The 18,920-nt window shown below is 37.1% G+C and overlaps 1 protein-coding gene across 1 annotated transcript; it reads left to right on the top strand.

The window, feature by feature from the left end:
- The first annotated feature begins 6,796 nt into the window (after positions 1 to 6,796).
- On the top strand, positions 6,797 to 18,518 carry LOC121972439 (dihydroceramide fatty acyl 2-hydroxylase FAH1-like). The gene is made up of 7 exons (XM_042524108.1): positions 6,797 to 6,905; positions 16,943 to 16,998; positions 17,402 to 17,494; positions 17,577 to 17,773; positions 17,849 to 17,954; positions 18,157 to 18,303; positions 18,408 to 18,518. The coding sequence occupies exons 1-7, from the start codon at positions 6,797 to 6,799 to the stop codon at positions 18,516 to 18,518; spliced, it is 819 nt and encodes a 272-aa protein (XP_042380042.1).
- The last annotated feature ends 402 nt before the right edge of the window (positions 18,519 to 18,920 follow it).

Here is an 18,920-nt window from a genome sequence, read left to right on the forward strand (position 1 = left end):
GTCTGATAGGGTACGTCGTCAGCCTGAGAGATACTCATTTCTCTTGTCTGACCATGATGACGTTATGCTCATAGAGGATGAGCCTACCACCTATCAGGAAGCTGTGATGAGACCATATTCCGAGAAATGGCTAGAAGCCATGAGATCCGAGATGGAATCCATGTACACCAACCAAGTATGGACTTTGGTTGATCCACCTGAAGGGGTAAAATCCATTGGGTGCAAGTGGGTCTTTAAGAGAAAGACTGACATGGATAGACTTATCTATAAGGGTCTCTTGGTAGCTAAAGGTTTCAAGCAGATTCATGGTATTGACTATGATGAGACCTTTTCTCCAATAGCGATGTTTAAGTCCATTCGGATCATGCTTGCTATTGCAGCCTACCATGACTATGAGATATGGCAGATGGATGTCAAAACTGCGTTTCTGAATGGAAACTTACTCGAGGATGTGTACATGACACAACCTGAGGGTTTTGTAGATCCACAACATACTAGCAGAGTATGCAAGCTATATAGGTCCATTTATGGACTAAAGCAAGCTTCTCAAAGCTGGAATCTTCGATTCGATGATGCAATCAAACAGTTTGGTTTCATCAAGAACGAAGATGAACCTTGTGTCTACAAGAAGGTTGTAGGGGACATAGTTGTCTTCCTCATATTGTATGTGGATGACATACTGCTCATTGGGAAGGACATCCCTATGCTTCAGTCTGTCAAGACATGGCTAGGGAGTTGCTTCTCAATGAAGGACTTAGGTGAGGCATCCCGCATTCTAGGGATACAGATCTATAGAGATAGATCTAAGAGATTGCTTGGCCTAAGTCAGAGTACATACATTGATAAGGTACTCCTTCGGTTTGCCATACAGAACTCCAAGAAGGGATTTCTGCCGATGTCACATGGCATGAGTCTTTCGAAGACTCAAGGTCCCTCTTCTAGAGAGGAGAGAGACCGCATGGATCAGATCCCTTATGCCTCAGCCATAGGATCGATCATGTACGCCATGCTATGTACTCGACCTGATGTCTCGTATGCTTTGAGCATGACGAGCAGATACCAGTCAGATCCGGGTGAAAGTCACTAGATAGCGGTCAAGAATATTCTTAAGTACTTAAGAAGGACTAAATAATATTTCTTGATATATGGAGGTGATGATCAGCTAGCTGTAAAGGGTTATAGTGATGGTAGCTTCCAGACCGACTAGGATGACTATAGATCGCAGTCGGGGTTCGTATTTTGCATTAATGGTGGTGCTGTGAGCTGGAAGAGTTCGAAGCAGGACACAGTAGCTGATTCTACGACAGAGGCCGAGTATATTGCTGCATTAGAGGCAGCAAAGGAGGCAGTTCTGATTCACAAGTTCATCACTGAACTTGGGGTGGTTCCTAGCATTGCTGACCCTGTTGAGCACTATTGTGACAACAATGGAGCTATAGCACAGGCGAAGGAACCTCGCTCACACCAGCGGACCAAACACATACTACGGCGCTTCCATCTCATTCGAGAGATCATCGAGAGAGGAGATATGAAGATTTACAGAGTACCTACAGAGGCTAACATCGTAGATCCCTTGACCAAGGCTTTGGTACAGAAGAAGCATGATGGTCACACTAGGTCATTTGGGCTTAGAGCCTACACTGATTGGCACAAGTGCTAGTGGGAGATTGTTAGCTAGAGCCCTAGAGCCAATCATTTGATGATTGTATTTTGGACTTATTATATCATATTCTATATAAATAAAGGCATTTTATTTTTGGTTATTATACTTACTTGTATTGGTGCCAAATAAACTAAGTATAATAATGTCCTTGAATAGAAGGTTCTTACCTATATCAATCAATTGGTTGAATCGATAGTGAGATGATATAGGGAACACTACTCTTATCATTCCTAGTCGAGTATTAACATTCAAGGACAATGTTAATGAAATAAGACTAACATGTAGGTCAACTCGATACTTGATCTCACAAGTCATGGATATAGAGATATCAAGTTGACACATGGGTATGCATTAGAGAATGTATATTGAATGACCCGTCATGAGAAAGTATCATGGATTGTTATATGAGTGTCATATACTTTCTCATGTGGCTATTAGTATGACTACTAGTCCTTAGACCTGAAGTCACCATGGTTCCCTACATAAGGAGTTATGTACTTTGGTTTCGTCAAACGTCACCCGTAACTGGGTGGACTATAAAGGCGATTACTGGGTATGTAACAAATTATGATGAGGGATGTGAGTGATGTAGATGGGATCTATCCCTCCTATATGACGGGAGAGACATCGGTATTCTTGATAGAGTGAGACCACGAAGTGCATGGCCATGCCCAAATGAGTCAATATGAGATATTGAGCTCATTTGATTCAGTGAGTCTACTTGGAGTTCAGGATTTAGATTGATTAGAGGATGACATGGTTTAAGCCTCACATTTATCAATCTAGATGTCTAGGATAGAAGGACACTTGTCATATATTGTGAGTAGTCACAATTAGTAGTCACAAGGTGATGTTGGATCTCAACATTCTTGTAACTTGGGTAGTAATGATGTATTGCTAGATACCGCTCATTACTTATGTTTCTAAATGAGTTTAGGGGCATTGCCAACTTTACAAGAACCTAATGGGTCACACACAAAGAACAAGTGGATGGAGATTAGGTTCATATGATGAACCAAGAGGATTAGATTCATTTGATGAATCAAATTGGATTAAGAGTTATCCTAATTGGGCTAATTGAGTTGGACTCAAGTTGATTCATGTGTTCAATGAGTCTAATTTATATTATGACTCATTGAATCAATTTAATTAAATAAATTAGATTCATTATATTAAATTGGCTTGAATTAAATGGTTGGATTAGATCAACCATGAGAGAGATTAAGTCAAGTTTGACTTGACTTGAGAGGAAGATGAAGAGTCAAGTTTGACTTGACTTTAGCCACCTCATTGGTGAGTTGGCATTAAGTGGACCAATGATGATGCTCCACATCATCATGGTTACTTAAGTGAAGTGCCACCTCATGGGAGTTACCAAGAGTTGTGACACTTGGTATCCCATGGAGGTTACAAACCACTTAATTAGATGAAAAGAGTTTCATTTTGCAAGAGTAACTCTCATTCAAGTGATCTTCCTCCTCCTAAGCTCTCTTCTTGCTCCTTTTCTTCTCTTGGTCGTGGGTTTCAAGCAAGGGAGAAGAAAGGAGAGTGAATCTAATCCAAGAAGAAAGGTTAGTGAAAGTCACATAGAGATTTTAGAGGAGTGTGTTCTCTTGTTTTCCTTTCTTCTTCTTCCAATCCTACCCGAGAGCCCTAGAGAGTGCTAGCACACTTGTGGTGCTCTCTTCTCCATCCTTGTGTGTTAGAGAATACATCTTGTTCGTGTGGATACTTCTAGAGGATTTTCTACGTTGACAATCACGAGATCCGGCGTACCTTGGACGAGCGGGATTCGTGAAGGGCACGCATTGAAGGTATAAAATATTTTTCCTTTGTAGATCTACTGTAGATCATAGTTTGAAACTCGTACTCGTATTTTCGAAAGTTTTCTTCGCACGGATCCAATGGCTAGGGGGTTTCGGGGTTTTCGCGGCCCGAAAAACCCAACAAAGAGAAGTTATCTCATCCAATCTACTTTCCATTATATGTTGCTCAGCTCTAGAAACATAGGTCTCATTAAAGCCTCAGAACTGCTGAAAATAGGAATCCATGTTTGCAAACAAGTTCAAAAGACACCAAAAACATACAAGACAAACATATGGATACAAGAGAATTAAGACCCTAAACAATTTTAGAATTTTTACAGCCACCACAGAAGTAAAAGTAAGTGAAAATAAACTGAAAAATGAAACAAAATGATATTTTTTGAAAAAAAAAACAAAAGGTGGTCTAAACATTGGAATTTATCCAAAATAGACTTATTCACGGTGAAGCTTTGAGTATTGATCCCCACACCCTATTTCTTCAACTTGCAAAGTTAGAGGGCAAATGGATATACTAAAAATTTTACCAATCAGAAAATAAAACAGAAAAATAAAGCAAAGTTCTAAGATTATCAAACACCACTAACACTCCCTAACAACGGTGCCAAAATTGATAACACACATGTATTGTACTACGAGTGACAATTCAAATTTACCAAACCTCTCTATACTAATATAGTATAGGGATGACTCGGGCCGTCTCTCTTAAGGAATGTAGCCGATGAATTATAATTTTTGGATCAAGTTATTTGGAAATGGGTTTTGGGTTTTCGATATTGGAATTGAGGGTTTGTTGGTTGAGTTGTTAAAAAGCTAATGATAGTAAAGATAAATCTAATCTAATCTAACCTACTTGCAAAAGGAATTAAGAAGAACTAAAAACATTCAAACGAAATAAGACAAAGCATGAATTAAACAAATTGAAATGCATTCACTAAAGTTGTAAGAGTAATGTAAGGGGATTAAGATAAACATTGCAAGCATAAGAAACAAAAGGAAGCTTAGACTAAAGATAAAACAGCTCTTCCTCCATTCGGTGGATGATCCGAATCGAGACTTGCAGATGAGAACAAGTAGGGAAACCCCATGCCTTCGTCTCCTCTACAAGTGGAGTCATACATGGAACTATGAATCCTAAAGTTTTGGGTGAGATGGCTCACCGACGGTGGAGATGAGGAGGAGGATAGAGATGATGAGAAATCCTTTCGTCCCTTCTCCTTGATGGATGATGTCCAATGGGGAGGGAATTCCATTCCTCTTCATGAGATGAGGCGTGCGCGAAGCTAGGAAACCCAAAGCTCGCGAGTGGCATGGCCGCTAGAGATGTAGATGACGGAGGGAATCCCCTTTCATCTCTTCTCTTCAGTGGATGGAGAGATGGATCGGGCGGTGGGACGAAATGGAGGAGACAATGGAGGGAATTCCCTTTTGTCTCACCTCCTTTGTGGGTGGCTTGTGATGGAGAGGAGGAAGAAGCTCCTGTGCCCTAGATCTGGAATGAAAATGAATCGGGTATCTTGTGGATGAATTGACTGCTGCATTTTATAACTTGCATGACACAACCATTCTTGTTGTTGGAGGTTGAGTCTTGTTCATTGATGATGCAGAACAGTAAGAAGCACATCTCGGCCTTACCAAAAAGAATGGTCGTGGTAGTTGTTGTGGGTTGGCGTTCGGTTGCTGATTGTAGGGAACAACAAGGGACATGGCTAGATCCTGTCAGGGGACATAGCCAGGCTATGTTCCCTACTAGAAACGTTCCCGAAGATGGCTGAAGCTCCCCATTTATTACATGAAAATACAACATTTATATTTTAGACATAATACAATGAATTAGAAAGGAATTGAATTAAACTCAATATATCCTTGTTCGTAAAACATGATATTAATGTGAATTTAAGCATACACAAGGATTAAAACATCAAACATGAGAGCAACAATAATACAAAAAAATGTTGGTTATCAAGTATCCAATGTCAATTATCTAGTCAACCTTAATCTATTTGACACATCCAAATATATTACTGAACACCAAAATGCAAACATTAGCGTATGAGAATCAAATTGGGCATGTGCCTGATTGCACTAAGTAAGTGTACTGCTATTTGAATGAGACATAAATGAATTGCTTCCAGTAATTGAAGAAAGATATGAGTATTGATATTGTTTTTGCTTTCAATTATTGTTTATTCCTGCTTTATTATACATAACATGTGGCTTTTTGAGCACCATATCAAGATACTTAAATCCTGAAGAAGGGTCTTTAATTGTCTTAAGTTCCTTTTTAAGACATTTGTTTTTATTAATTAATTTAGTAAGGGTTTGTAAGATAGTAATTGTATCATATAAGTGATTTAATTGAGAAGAATTTACTTCACTAGAGATTGTGATAACTCTTCATTAGAGGATGGGCCTTCAGTACTTAGACTTTCATCAATGTTTTAGAGAGTCATGAGTCATTAATGTGTAATTTCAAACATATATTTCTTGACTAATTTGTTTTTATCAATTGATTTAATAAGAGAGTTTCTAAGATAAGAACCTCACTAGAGCTTGTGGATGAATTTTTGTTAGAGGATGAGTCTTCGTTAATAGAAGTTTTATAAATATTGTTGAGAGCCCTGAATGCTACATTTTTAGTGCTCTTGTTTGGTTTCTCGTCTTTAGAGGAAGATGAGGAGGATTCATCCCATTTTTCTTATTGAATCTTTTTCGTTTTCTTTTCTCATGCTTGTTGAGTTCAGTGCACTTCAACTTGGTATTGACCTTTCTTACTAGTGGATTAGATCCTTTATTTTGGTTGCTTTCTTTGGTTCCTTCCAAAATTTCTTTATGTCCTTTCTAAAATTTGTTCCTTCTTATGAATTTCTTACAAACTGTGCTACTTATGATGGAGAGAATTGATTTTGAATTAGTATCACTATTAGCTTTAAATGATGAGGATTCTTTTTTCCTTCTTCCTTTTGTATCTCTTTTTGCATGTTAATGCCAAACCATTATCCTTGAAAGCATTGTTAACTTGTTAATGAATCTCAAATTCATAAAATAATTCATCGACAATAGAAAGATCTTTATAAACTTTATAATCATCAACTATTAAAGACCAAAGACAAGTTTTAGGAAAAGACTTTTCACTTATGGTTTGAAATCTTTTGTCGTACCGGACGAGATAAATAAAGTGTTTCCTTCTTCCTGCGGACCGACACCTGCATCTTGCAGTTGCAAATGAGGGGTCTCGTGACTCCATCGGCAGTAATGGAGGGGTTGTGCGACGCCGTCAGCCGCACGGAGGGGTGAGCGATTGACAACGATGGAGTGGTCGTGCGACCCCGTTGGCATCGACGAAGGAATCATGTACCCCATTGGCCATGACAAAGAGTTGCGCGACCTCGCGGCACAGGGAGTTGCGAGACGTAGGGGTGAGACATCGGGCTAGTTTTTTTTTTAATTAAAACTTATGTTAATAAACTTATTCAGCTGCTAGTTATGACAGAGATAATCTAAATAGATTTAAAACCTAATAAAATTATATATTTTATTTATTTTAATTTAAAAATATATAATAATTTATTTATCATATGAGACTATTATGATTCCATTTTTTTTTTAATTTATTTTTTCTACTTTTATATTTTTAAATGTTTATGTTAAATTATTTATTTTTGATTAATATATTTTATATTTAAAAAATACCGAAATCATATAGGCATGACACGATATGGTATTGAAATCGTATTGTTCCCGAAACTTCGATATATCTCGAGATTTTAAACTATGTTTTCACCTATCATGTGAAGGTCATTCAAGACCATTTAAAATCTCCTATGTTTTTGATTACTTAATTTTGTTTGAACCCCAAGGTTGTTTTGGTTTGATCAACAAGTTAAGTTAGGTCCTGTGTGTATTTAACCTTGTGTCTAAGTGTGCAGGAGCTTAGGAACACAGGTAGACGAGCGGAAGACGCAGCTAACGAGAAGGACGGCAGTCCGAGGGACGAGGTGCTGCGGAATAGTACCCCAGTGGACGAGAAGGAAGCGTGCGGTGGTTCCGAGGGACGAAAGCCGGGGCGGAAGATTGCTCGGGGAGCAAGAGACGCAGCTAGCGAGAAGGACGGCACGCGGTGCGTCTGAGGGACGAAGACTGCGGATGAGTACGCCGGCAGACGAGAAGGAAACACGCGGCAATTCCGAGGGACGAGAAGCCGGAGGGAAGCCCGCTCAAGAAGACCGGAAGTTGGGTTCGGGTAAGCCCTTTTCCGGATGGCAGAGATCACCCAAGTGAGCAGATCCAAAGGAGAAGAACCGGACCGAGGCGGGACTGAACCAGAGAAGAGGTCCCGGACGAAAAAGTCAACGGATGATGACTTTGAACTCCAAGGAGCCCGGAACAGTCCGGGGCTCCCGGAGTAGCCCGGGGTGCCCGGAACCCTTCCGGGCGCCCGGACCCAGTATTTTCACCAGATCGAGTCAAAACTCGATCTGAACGTTGGGGGATAAAATTTATCCCCCCCAGGGCGCCCGAAACCCTTCCAGGCGCCCCGACCAAGGCTATAAATATAGCCTTGGTCCAGAAGCTTTCAATCAACTCAGAAATTTACATTCCAAACACTTGTGTGCTTCTGTTATAGTTTAGCTTCTATCTTTTGTGCTTTCAATGCTGTAAGAGGCTTCTCCGCCTGAAGGAGATATTTTAGTGCACGTTCATTCCTTGGATTAACAACCTCCTTGGTTGTAACCAAGTCAAGTTGTGAGCCTCTTCTTTCTGCTTTTTATTTTCTGCTAATTTACTTTATGCAAGTGTTCTGTTGAAAGTTCGAGAATGGTCTTTTCTGTTTATTTTTTTTCAGGCTATTCAACCCCCCCTTCTAGCCAGCCCAACGGTCCTACAAGTGGTATCAGAGCCGAGACGCTTCAGGAGGACTAACCGCCGAACGAAGCAACGACATGGCCGGAGCTAGCGACTACCCACCAGCATTCGAGGGGGAGCTTTCTTCATGGAAGCAACAAATGAAGGTATTCCTTAACTCTGATATTAGTATTTATCTAATAATGAAAACAGGTTATGAAGCACCGAAAGACACGAATGGAGAGAAAATCGGCATACGCCTCTGGAACGAGAAGCAATGTGAAGAGTCCATGGCAAATGCTCGGGCAGAGTTTCACATTCTAAGCGCAATACCAACTAAAGATTTCGACAGAGTCGGAGAGTACAAAAGCGCGAAAGAACTTTGGGAAAAGTTCTTAATGCTCTAGGTTGAAGTCGTCTCCTCAATAGATATCGAGCTGTCATCAGAAGAATCCGAGACGGAAGAAATTACCAAGACAGCCCCAACAGCCGAAGTACATTTCGAGATCGATGAAGGGGGAGAATCTTCGAAAGAAATTAATTCAACAGGGGGAGAACCTACGGCCAAAAAGGTAAGTCAGGTATGGTCTCCATCTTTTAATCAATTGGTTAAACCAGTCGAAAAGCTGCCTAAAGATTTTTTCGAATTAGAAATTGATTCATCAAAAGAGATTTTCGGTTCAGAAAAACTTTTGTATAACAAATCTTGAAAACTAGATTCTTGCGAATTAAGTACTTTATCGAAAGATTTATTTCCAAATATGTTATCGAAAGAATTTTTCGGATTAAGAGATCGACTGTTAAAAGATTTTTGCAAGTTAGAATTTTTGTCGTCAAATTCTTGCAAATCACAAAATAGTCTTTCGAACGAAATTTGCACCTTTCTGAAAGAACTTCTTATATTGTCAAAAAATTTTATCAAGTTAAAATTTATGCTATTCAAATATTTTTGTGAAGTAAAAATTCAAAAAATAGAAATTAACATGATACAAATTTTTACATGTTTAATACTTGCGGTTTTAAATCTGAAAAAGATTGATTTAAGAAATTATGATAAGTTAAAATGGAAATTTAAAACTTTCTGATAAATAGAATTAAGAACTAAATAAATAAATAAATGCATAGAAATTTTTTTTATGTTTAAATTTTCTTGCATAAAAGTCTTTTTGGGCTTAGGAAGTTTTTTTTCTTAGAAACTTTTCAAAAAGTTATTGTTGACTTAGAAATATTTTTACAGATAACTTTTCAAAATTTTCTAAGTCTTTAAACCCTTAGAATTTTAAACCCCATTTTATTGTGATCAAAGGGGGAGAAGGAAAGTATAAGTCTAGGGGGAGGTAGAAATTTAATTTTTCTATCTTGTTGCACATTATTGCAATAAATTGTTTAATTTCATATCTATTTTTGACCCTAGCTTAACTTGGGTTGATCACACCAAAAAGGGGGAGATTGTTGGAACCCAAGGTTGTTTTGGTGTGATCAACAAGTTAAGTTAGGTCCTGCGTTGTTTCTAACCTTGTGTCTAAGTGTGCAGGAGCTTAGGAGCACAGGTACTCGAGCGGAAGACGTAGCTAGCGAGAAGGACGACACGCTGTGCGTCCGAGGGACGAGGTGCTGCAGAAGAGAACACCGGCGGACGAGAAGGAAGTGCGCGCGGTGGTTCCGAGGTTAGAAAGCCGGAGCGGAAGATTGCTCGGGGAGCAAGAGACGCAGCTAGCGCGAAGGTCGGGACGGGGTGCGACCGAGGGACGAAGTCTGCGGATGAGTACGCTGGTGGACGAGAAGGAACACGCGGTAATTCCGAGGGATGAGAAGCCGGAAGGAAGCACGCTCGAGAAGACCGAAAGATGGGTTCGGGTGAGCCCTATTCCGGATGTCAGAGATCACCCAAGCAAGCGGAGCCGGAGCAGAAAGACCTGGACCAGAGGCGAGCTGAACCGGAGAAGAGAGCACGGACCAAAAGTCAACTGGGTTGACTTTTGGCTCCGGGGCGCCCGGAGCTGTCCGGGGCGCCCGGAACCCTTCCGAGCGCCCGGAAGAGAAATTTTCACAGGATCGAGCTTTGACTCGATCCAACCATTGGGGGATAAATTTTATCCCCCCCAGGGCGCCCGGAACCCTTCCAGGCGCCCCGACCAAGGCTATAAATATAGCCTTGGTCCAGAAGCTTTTGTACAATCACGATCATTCTATTTTCAAACACTTGTATGCTTTAGTTGTAGTTAAGCTTCTGTTTTCTGTGCCTAAACGCTGTAAGAGGCTTCTCCGCCTGAAGGAGTTTTTGAGCTTAATCTTCCTTAGATTAACAACCACATCGGTTGTAACCAAGTAAACATATGGTGCATCATCTTTTCTTTTATGCTCTTATTTATCTGCTTAATTCATTTTACAAGTGTTAGCTTAATCGTTCGAGGAAGGGTTGCTTGTTTTTAATTGACAGGTTATTTACCAACCCCTCTAGCCGGCCCAACGGTCCTACAAATTTATTTACAAGTAAATCACGCTTAGCTATTTTAGAGTCATATATAATAACAACATTTAAATCTTTATCTTATGTCATTGGACTCAATCTTCTACTATATTATCCTCTATATTAAAATGAAGTTTATCCTATTTTATTATTGTTAGTCAAGTCATTTTTGATCTTCTTCATCACTTAATATCTCTTTTTCCTCGATTGATGTCTTAATGTCTGTTTTTTCACATCTCATATTACTTAACTGGAACATTTATTTGTCGCCTAAGTAATGTTCATATCATCTTAAATATGCTCTTGGAGTTTTTTTTTAATCGGTGTAACCCTAATTTTCTCTCTAATATTCGCATTTCTTATCTATCCATTCTTGTATATCCGCACTGTTGGCGTTACTTGGAATTCCGTTCTGTTTCCCCTGCACAAAAATTTGTACAAGCACAGAACTTTTCCTAACAACCCATGTGCTTTTCAGATGTTAAACTTGGATTGCAAACGAAACTTAACATTATTAATTCAAGTGCAACCCATGTGTTCATCAAAAGTTAAATCATATTACAGAAGTTGATTAAATATCTATTTCAAGGATTGGCTTCCAGGTCGTTGGTGAGGCACTCGACCTTCTTGGATATGAGATCATCCACCACTTCCTAGTCAAAGCCTTTCAAAGAAATTGAATATTTAAACTCCTTACAGTAAACCCTAGGTTAAACTACAGAGACCTCAATCAAAGCACAAGATTGCTAGCCTCTTGTGTTGGTACTTCAGGATCTATACAAAGGAAAATTAAACTAGTACACAGCGGAAACAATTAACTAGTTATACCTTTCTTTGTAGCTTAAAGACCTCTTGATCTTCTGTTGTATTCCTCTCATCTTGGACGTCGTGTGGGCGACGATCTACCAAGATGCAAAAATCACCCAAGTCCTTCTTTCTTCCAAGACTTTCGGCCACCAAGGGATCAAAGCTAGGAACACCACCTCTTGTTCTTCTTTCTTTCTTGCAATCTGCCGGCCACAAGATGGTTGAAGCCTCTTGATGTCATTGGCCTTAGGTGAGAAAGCAAGGAGAGAATAAGAATATGAGGGGACCGACCACAAGGAGAATAGAAGAGGAATAGAAATTGTGTAGATGATTATTTCCTCTAAGGCACAATCTATCCTCTTTTATAATCCTTGGTAATGACTAAAAAGAAAAGGTTTTAACAACAATTAAAATCTCTCTTTTAAATAAATTTTCTATTATGGATGACTACAAAAGGAAAGTTTTAAAATTTAAAATTCCTCTTTTAAACATTGTAGATGGCTACAAAAAGTAAGGATTTTTAAAATTAAAACCTCTCTTTTAAATCATGGTTACAAAAAAAGAAAGTTTTAACAAAAATAAAATCTCTCCTTTAAACCATTATAGATGGCTATAAAAGGAAAGATATTTTAAATTTAAAACTCTCTTTTAAAACCACGTGGATGACTTCAAAAAATGAAAGTTTTTAAAGTTTAAAATCTCACTTTTAAAACATTGTAGATGGCTACAAAAAGAAAGATTTAAAAAATTAAAAACCCACTTTTAAACCCATCTTGGTCGGCCCCTTGCTTGGGCACCAAGCAAGGATGTGGCCGGCCATAAGGATGACTTGGGTGGATGCGAGACTTTATACATAGAGGCTACAACAGGGACCTAGAGGAGGAATTGGTTTTGGCCTCCTGATGAGCTTGAACTTCCTGTGTTCGACCCGAACACCCAACTCAGGTTCATCAATAATAACTCATACCATTAAAGAGTTATTATTGAATTACCGCACCAATTCCATATTACATTATGGGCTCCTTCTTATCATGAGTGTGTTAATCTCCTTGTGTTTAAGATATCGAATGTCCATTAATTAAATGAGTCACTGACAACTTACTTAATTAACATCTAGCTTCAAGAGTAGTACCACTCAACTTCATTGTCATGTCAGAACTAAGTCCACCTACAGGGTTTACATGACAAGCTTTATGAGCTTCTCAATGGGACATCATCATCCTAATAAATAGGACACAATTTTCTTCTATAATCAACAACACATCATATAAATAATATTATTTTCTAACTTATCAGGTCTATTGATTTAACGAATAAATCTCACCCTTTGATAAATTAAAGAAATAAATACTAAATATATGTGCTTGTTATTATATCGGGATTAAGAGCACGCATATAATAACAGATATTCTATTCTTTTATGTAGTCAGTATAAAAGGAACAACCTCAAATGGTCATGCTCTATACACACATAGACTCCGTTTGGTATGCATGATAGGATAAGATTGAGTTGATTATGATAGGATTAAAGGTAGGATAAATAATCCCTCTTGAGGTCAAGGGATTATGAATCCCACCCCTAATCATCCATAATCCTACCCCTAATCAACTCTACCAAACGTTTGATTAAAAACTTTTTAAAAATATAATCCTATCCTATCATGCATATCAAACAGAGCCATAGTGTACTAGTGTAATTTTATAGCCAAGATAAATTAGTATCAAATTATACTACAACTATTCCAATGGTTTGCCCCAATCCATCTTGGTTGTGAGCTTCTATTTATAATTTATAAGGAACTGATAACATGATCTTCTGTGTGACACCACACACTATATTATCTACAATATAAATTAAATGGACAACTGAATTTAACTAAATGCAGACATTTGACTAATGTGATTCTCATTTCAAAATAAATGTTTATACAAAAAACTAGGCTTTTAATATACATTCTAACACGCACATCCATCTTAACAATAGTTTGATGGACCCATACATAATATTTGCCTATATTTAATGCTCACTGACAACTTAACGCAACCTTCCTTTATCCCGGTTTGAGACAGGCCATAACGGAATATTCACTATGGGTGGAGTTTCTAGAGCCATATATACCAACATGTAATTTTATGAGCATGTCATAAAGTTCTTTTGTGCTTTTGAATAGTCCAATCTTTGTGTATTGTTTAGGGGAGTCTTTAATGGGTGAGACTTCACTGAAGTGTTGATTGCACCTTTTTTTCATGTCTACAGTCTAATTTTTGGATTTGATAAAGATGTTAATCTTGTCCATGGGCATTTGAAACCTTCAATAATACTAAACCAAATATCAATGACATTCATTAGGTTGTATTTCATCCCACCTTTCCAAAATGAAAATTTTGAGTCAATAAAATATGGAGGTCTCGCTGTGGCAAATCCTTCTTTCATCCAATGAATGAAATGTTGTTCCGTGCCACCTAGCACATACTGTTTTTACTATTCTGTCGGACAGGCAAAACCGACACCGGAGGCTTCCCCATCTCGGATGCTTCACAGCGGCAGCGGAGGAGTCGCGAGACGTCTCCGGTGGCGCTGGAAGCGTCTTGAAGGCTTCACGGGATGCATTGAAGGTGTCGCGGAATGCCTCCAGTGATGTTGGAAGCTTCCATGGGTCGTCCGGTGTTGCCGGACCCCCCCCCCCCCCGCCTCACGGTGCTGGAAGCATCCGACGATACCTCCAGTACTGCCAGAAGTGTCTGAGGGGCGTCCGGTGCCGTCGGACCTCCCCTCGTGGCGCAGGGCGTTTCTTTTTTTCCGATAGAATTTAAATTTTCTATTTAATTAACTTAAACAATTCCTAAGGTATATATGATATTTCGAACATACTTTTTATAAGCCCTAATTAAATTATTCTAATAAAATATATTTAAAATTAAAATAAATTTTATTAATTAATATTCTGAAAATTTGTTTTTTAATGTTTTAAATTTCATTAAAAAATCTAATAATTCTAATTTATATTCTAATATATTTTTTTATTATTTGGTATTATTTTTAATTTCATTTAAATTTTTTAAAAAATTCTTTAAAAATTATAAAATATTATATTTATATTCTGATAAATTTTTTTTATTATTTTCTATTTTTTTACTTGATATTTTTTTTAGTATTTAAAATATATAATTTAATTAATAATTAATTAAATGAATAAATAGTTAATTTATATAATTAGTATATATAAAGTAATAACTTTATGTTTATTTATATACTTATTATTATAGATAGATTAATTTTAATTCGAGTTATTGATAGATAATTTTTTTTAAAGAAAATTATATTTAATTATTTCTTTAACATTATTAAGTTGTTCAATAATTGAGAATTTATACAAAATCAATATACAGCTTATTTTTATATACACCATAAACATATTTATCTTATAATTACTACATATAAATAAAAAACAATATCAAAACTGTATCCTTCCGATTTGGGATTGAAACCTCAGTACCGGTCGAAATTTAAACCTTGCTTGCATCACCTTGAAATTATTCTTCCTATGATGATTAATGCTAAATCTTGCTTTGATACCAAATGTAGCATCCAAGAGGGAAGAATAGATGCAGGAATAGCCTTTCTTAAAGCACCTTTTACATAGATTATATTGTAACAAAGAAAGTATAACCACAAGAATACAAACCTACAATGCACAAACTAAAATGATAAAAAAGAAGATAAGAAAAGTAATACAAACTTGGAGATTTACATGGTTCACAACTCTTTGGTTCCTACTCCACGATCTATAACCATTTGGTAAATCACTCCACGAAATTTATAATTTTCTCCTTCTCGGATGCCTTCTAAAGGTAGAGAAATCCTTTACAATTGTCTTCTTACAAGTAGAATTCTTAGAACAAAACGATGATTACAAGTGGAAGAGAGCTTGAAGACTTCAAAAAAAGGCAGCGTAACAATTCTATTGTGTCAACTACTTCATTAGTTGATTCAAGATCCTAATAGTCACCAATGCAACGTCTTAACCATTTTTTCATAACAAACAACTATTTATTTAGTGACTTATGATTCCATTAGTTGGATCCCAGTATTAGTCGATGCAACAGTTGACTGGCACATAATATCAGTTGATTGGCATGCAAGTAAGTAAAGGGGAACAATAACCTTTTGTTCCCTTTTAATCTTGAGTCGATTCGACTCTACTCGACTTATCAGTTGACTTAGGTATCAATCGACTGAAGTATATATTTAATTGATTGACACACTGACTAAAGCTATTTTTAAGGCAGTCTAATCTAACTCTCGAATAGCCTATTATCACATGTGTTGTCACACTCATCTTTGCACAAATGAAATTTGACAAGAGTCTCAACAACACATTCCTTCAAAACTCCAAGTTGCCAAGAAGTGTTGTTTTCGTCTTTTCTTTTTCTTGCCAACCATTTGTCAACCTTCATCATCAATCTTGATATGCCAAAACTTAATTATTGTGGCAAAAGATGAATACGCTCGCTCCCAGCGCCCCCGCCAATCCGTCCCAAGGTTAACACGACCAAAACTTAATTATTACACCTATAGTGTTGTACCTAGTAATGTTGCACCTGGAGACTTGACACACTTAATTAAAAGCCACATATTTTACCTTACATCATTGTCAAAATATCAAAATTATTTAGGATCATAATTGAACCAACATATAAGTAGGTATATAGCGAAGGGAGTTTTTTGTTTAGTAAAATTATCATGCATACTTTTGAGATATAAATGAAACTGAAAGATGAGGTAACTTGATTTTTACGGAGAAAATTATATTTTCAGTCCTGTAACTTATATTTTTTTCAATTTAAGTCCTATTATAAGTTAATTTATATTCTTAGTCCTGTAACTTGTAATATTTTTCAATTTCAGTCCTTTTTCTTCCAAAATTAAAATTTTTCAATGGAAAATATCTAGTTTGTGATTGAAATATAAAAAACACATGAGTCATAAAAAATCAAAATCCTCAAATTCAATTTACAAATCATCATTTTCCGTTAAAAAATTTTCAATTTTAGAGGAAAAAGGACTGAAATTTAAAAATATTACAAGTTACAGGACTAAAAATATAAATTGACTCATTGACTAAAATTGAAAAAAATGTAAGTTACAAGACTAAAAACGTAATTTTCTCGATTTTTATGTATCGATAAGTAATATTGTTTCCTTTATTTATTTCTCATTGTAGATATTTGGTGTGATTATATGCATGGATGCTTACATTGACCTTTCTCAATATTTCCTAGATAATAAATATAACCTTTGATGACATTTGTACAGTGCAATCTGAACCTTCAAAATGGTCGTACTGGAGGGTTTCACTGTTGACTTGACTATGCCACTTGTATTTCAGGTGCAGTTTAACCATGTGTATATAATCCTTACATCACTTTAGATATCTAAATGCTGCTTCAATTCTTGTCACGCTTCCATATAGTGGACTGATATTAGCTCAAGCTGTCAGTTTTTAACATTTGCCCATACTGTAATTGTAATATTCTTTTATTTATTTGGTCAAGGTAAATATTTTTTTAGGTAAGCTGCGTGAATCAACAAAGGTGAACATTTGTTTTGTAGTTGTAACTCTGCGTGTCCTGTAAATCTTAACCTATATAATCCCTCTACATCTTCCTTTCTGTTGAATGCTTGGAGTCATTCTACATCATTTCATGCTTAATGATCCTAACTTATCTATCTTGTCACTCTAATAATTGATAGAGTTGCATATTGATCAAACTCTTCTAAATTTTCCTTAGGTAGGTCGCCTTCGGGATGCTTACCAAGAATGGGTTCACCAACCTATAATTAGCAGGGAAGGTCCACGGTTTTTTGCAAATAATGTTTTGGAGGTAACACAACTCAATAATAACTTAAACCACAGAAAAATGTGATTCTCTGGTCTATACTTAAATGTTTTTTTTTAAATTTCAGTTCTTAACACGAACAGTGTGGTGGGTTATTCCAGTGATATGGCTTCCAGTTGTTTGTTGGTGTCTAATCCAGTCATTTCAAATGTGCAATTCATTCCCTCAGTTGGCTCTGATGGTAATGACTGGGGTATTTTTGTGGACCATGATCGAATATATTTTGCATCGATTTCTTTTCCACATCAAAACTAAAAGCTACTGGTAATTGTCTGATTTCAACCTCTTCAATTCAATCAACTTGGATATGTTGTCACTTCTTTGGCAACTGTGTTATAGGGGAAATACAGCTCATTACCTTCTCCATGGTTGTCATCACAAGCATCCCATGGATAGCCTACGGCTAGTTTTCCCCCCTGCTGCAACTGCTATCTTATGCATACCAGTAAGTTTAATAATTAGAAACCCAAATCATCAGCTAACTATGTACATGTCTGGATGATATATGCTGCATCACTAGCGTCTGTGATGTACTTTTCTATAATCGATTAGCTTAGAAAATCTGGAGCTCTTTAGTCTTTTTCCTTTGAGGTTATCTGGAAGTTTGATCATGGTAACAGGAAAATAAGTTTCATAATGTTTTCTAGTTCTGGAAGCTGGCCACATTGCTTGCAGCTCCCACAACTACTCCAGCATTGTTTGGAGGTGGCCTGTTGGGTTATGTTATATATGACTGCACTCATTATTACCTGCACCATGGACAGCCTTCCAAAGATCCTGCTAAGCATCTTAAGGTGAGTATCATAATATTTTTTTTTTAAAAAAAAGCAGAGACTCCTTGTTAGTTCTCCTTTATGACATGAATTTGACTCAAAAGTAACCTTCCTGCTGATTCCAGCGATATCATCTAAATCATCATTTCCGAATCCAAAATAAGGGTTTTGGAATAACTTCTTCACTGTGGGACATTGTCTTTAGCACATTGCCCCCATCAAAATCCTCTTCGTAACCATGGACATTCAATGTTTTGCATTGTTGAGGGAAAAACAAATCAAATCAAGGTGAGATTTCAGAACCTGATTGCTAGCGGGATTGTGCTTGCATTGTGTAGGCTTGGTTTTAACAGGCTGATTAACAAATCATTCTGTAATCTTATGCAGGGTGTGTTTTTTCCCATCCTGTCAGATGACCTTTCTTTCAGGGTGTGTTCATTCCTAGGACTGTGTGATCTACTCGAAGGAGCATTTTGTGGGCCAGTCTATTTCCCTTTTAAATATAAACTTCTATTTTTTGAGTTCTGCTGATCTGATAGCTTATATATGTTTGAAGTTTGATTCGTCATCTGTAAGTGATAGCTCATTCAATTGTAGTTTGCAATTAAACATTCCTTGGTATGTGATTAAATTGAAGG

The sequence above is a fragment of the Zingiber officinale genome, chromosome 4A (genome assembly GCF_018446385.1).
Source record: "Zingiber officinale cultivar Zhangliang chromosome 4A, Zo_v1.1, whole genome shotgun sequence".
Classification (NCBI taxonomy): Eukaryota; Viridiplantae; Streptophyta; class Magnoliopsida; order Zingiberales; family Zingiberaceae; genus Zingiber; species Zingiber officinale.

Bases quoted from the DNA above. Each gene is read 5' to 3' on its own strand.
- LOC121972439 (XM_042524108.1), top strand. From the start codon at position 6,797: ATGGAGTGGTCGTGCGACCCCGTTGGCATCGACGAAGGAATCATGTAC. The intron at 17,774-17,848 runs GTAATTGTCTGA...ACTGTGTTATAG, and splicing joins ATCAAAACTAAAAGCTACTG to GGGAAATACAGCTCATTACC. The intron at 18,304-18,407 runs GTGAGTATCATA...TGCTGATTCCAG, and splicing joins ATCCTGCTAAGCATCTTAAG to CGATATCATCTAAATCATCA.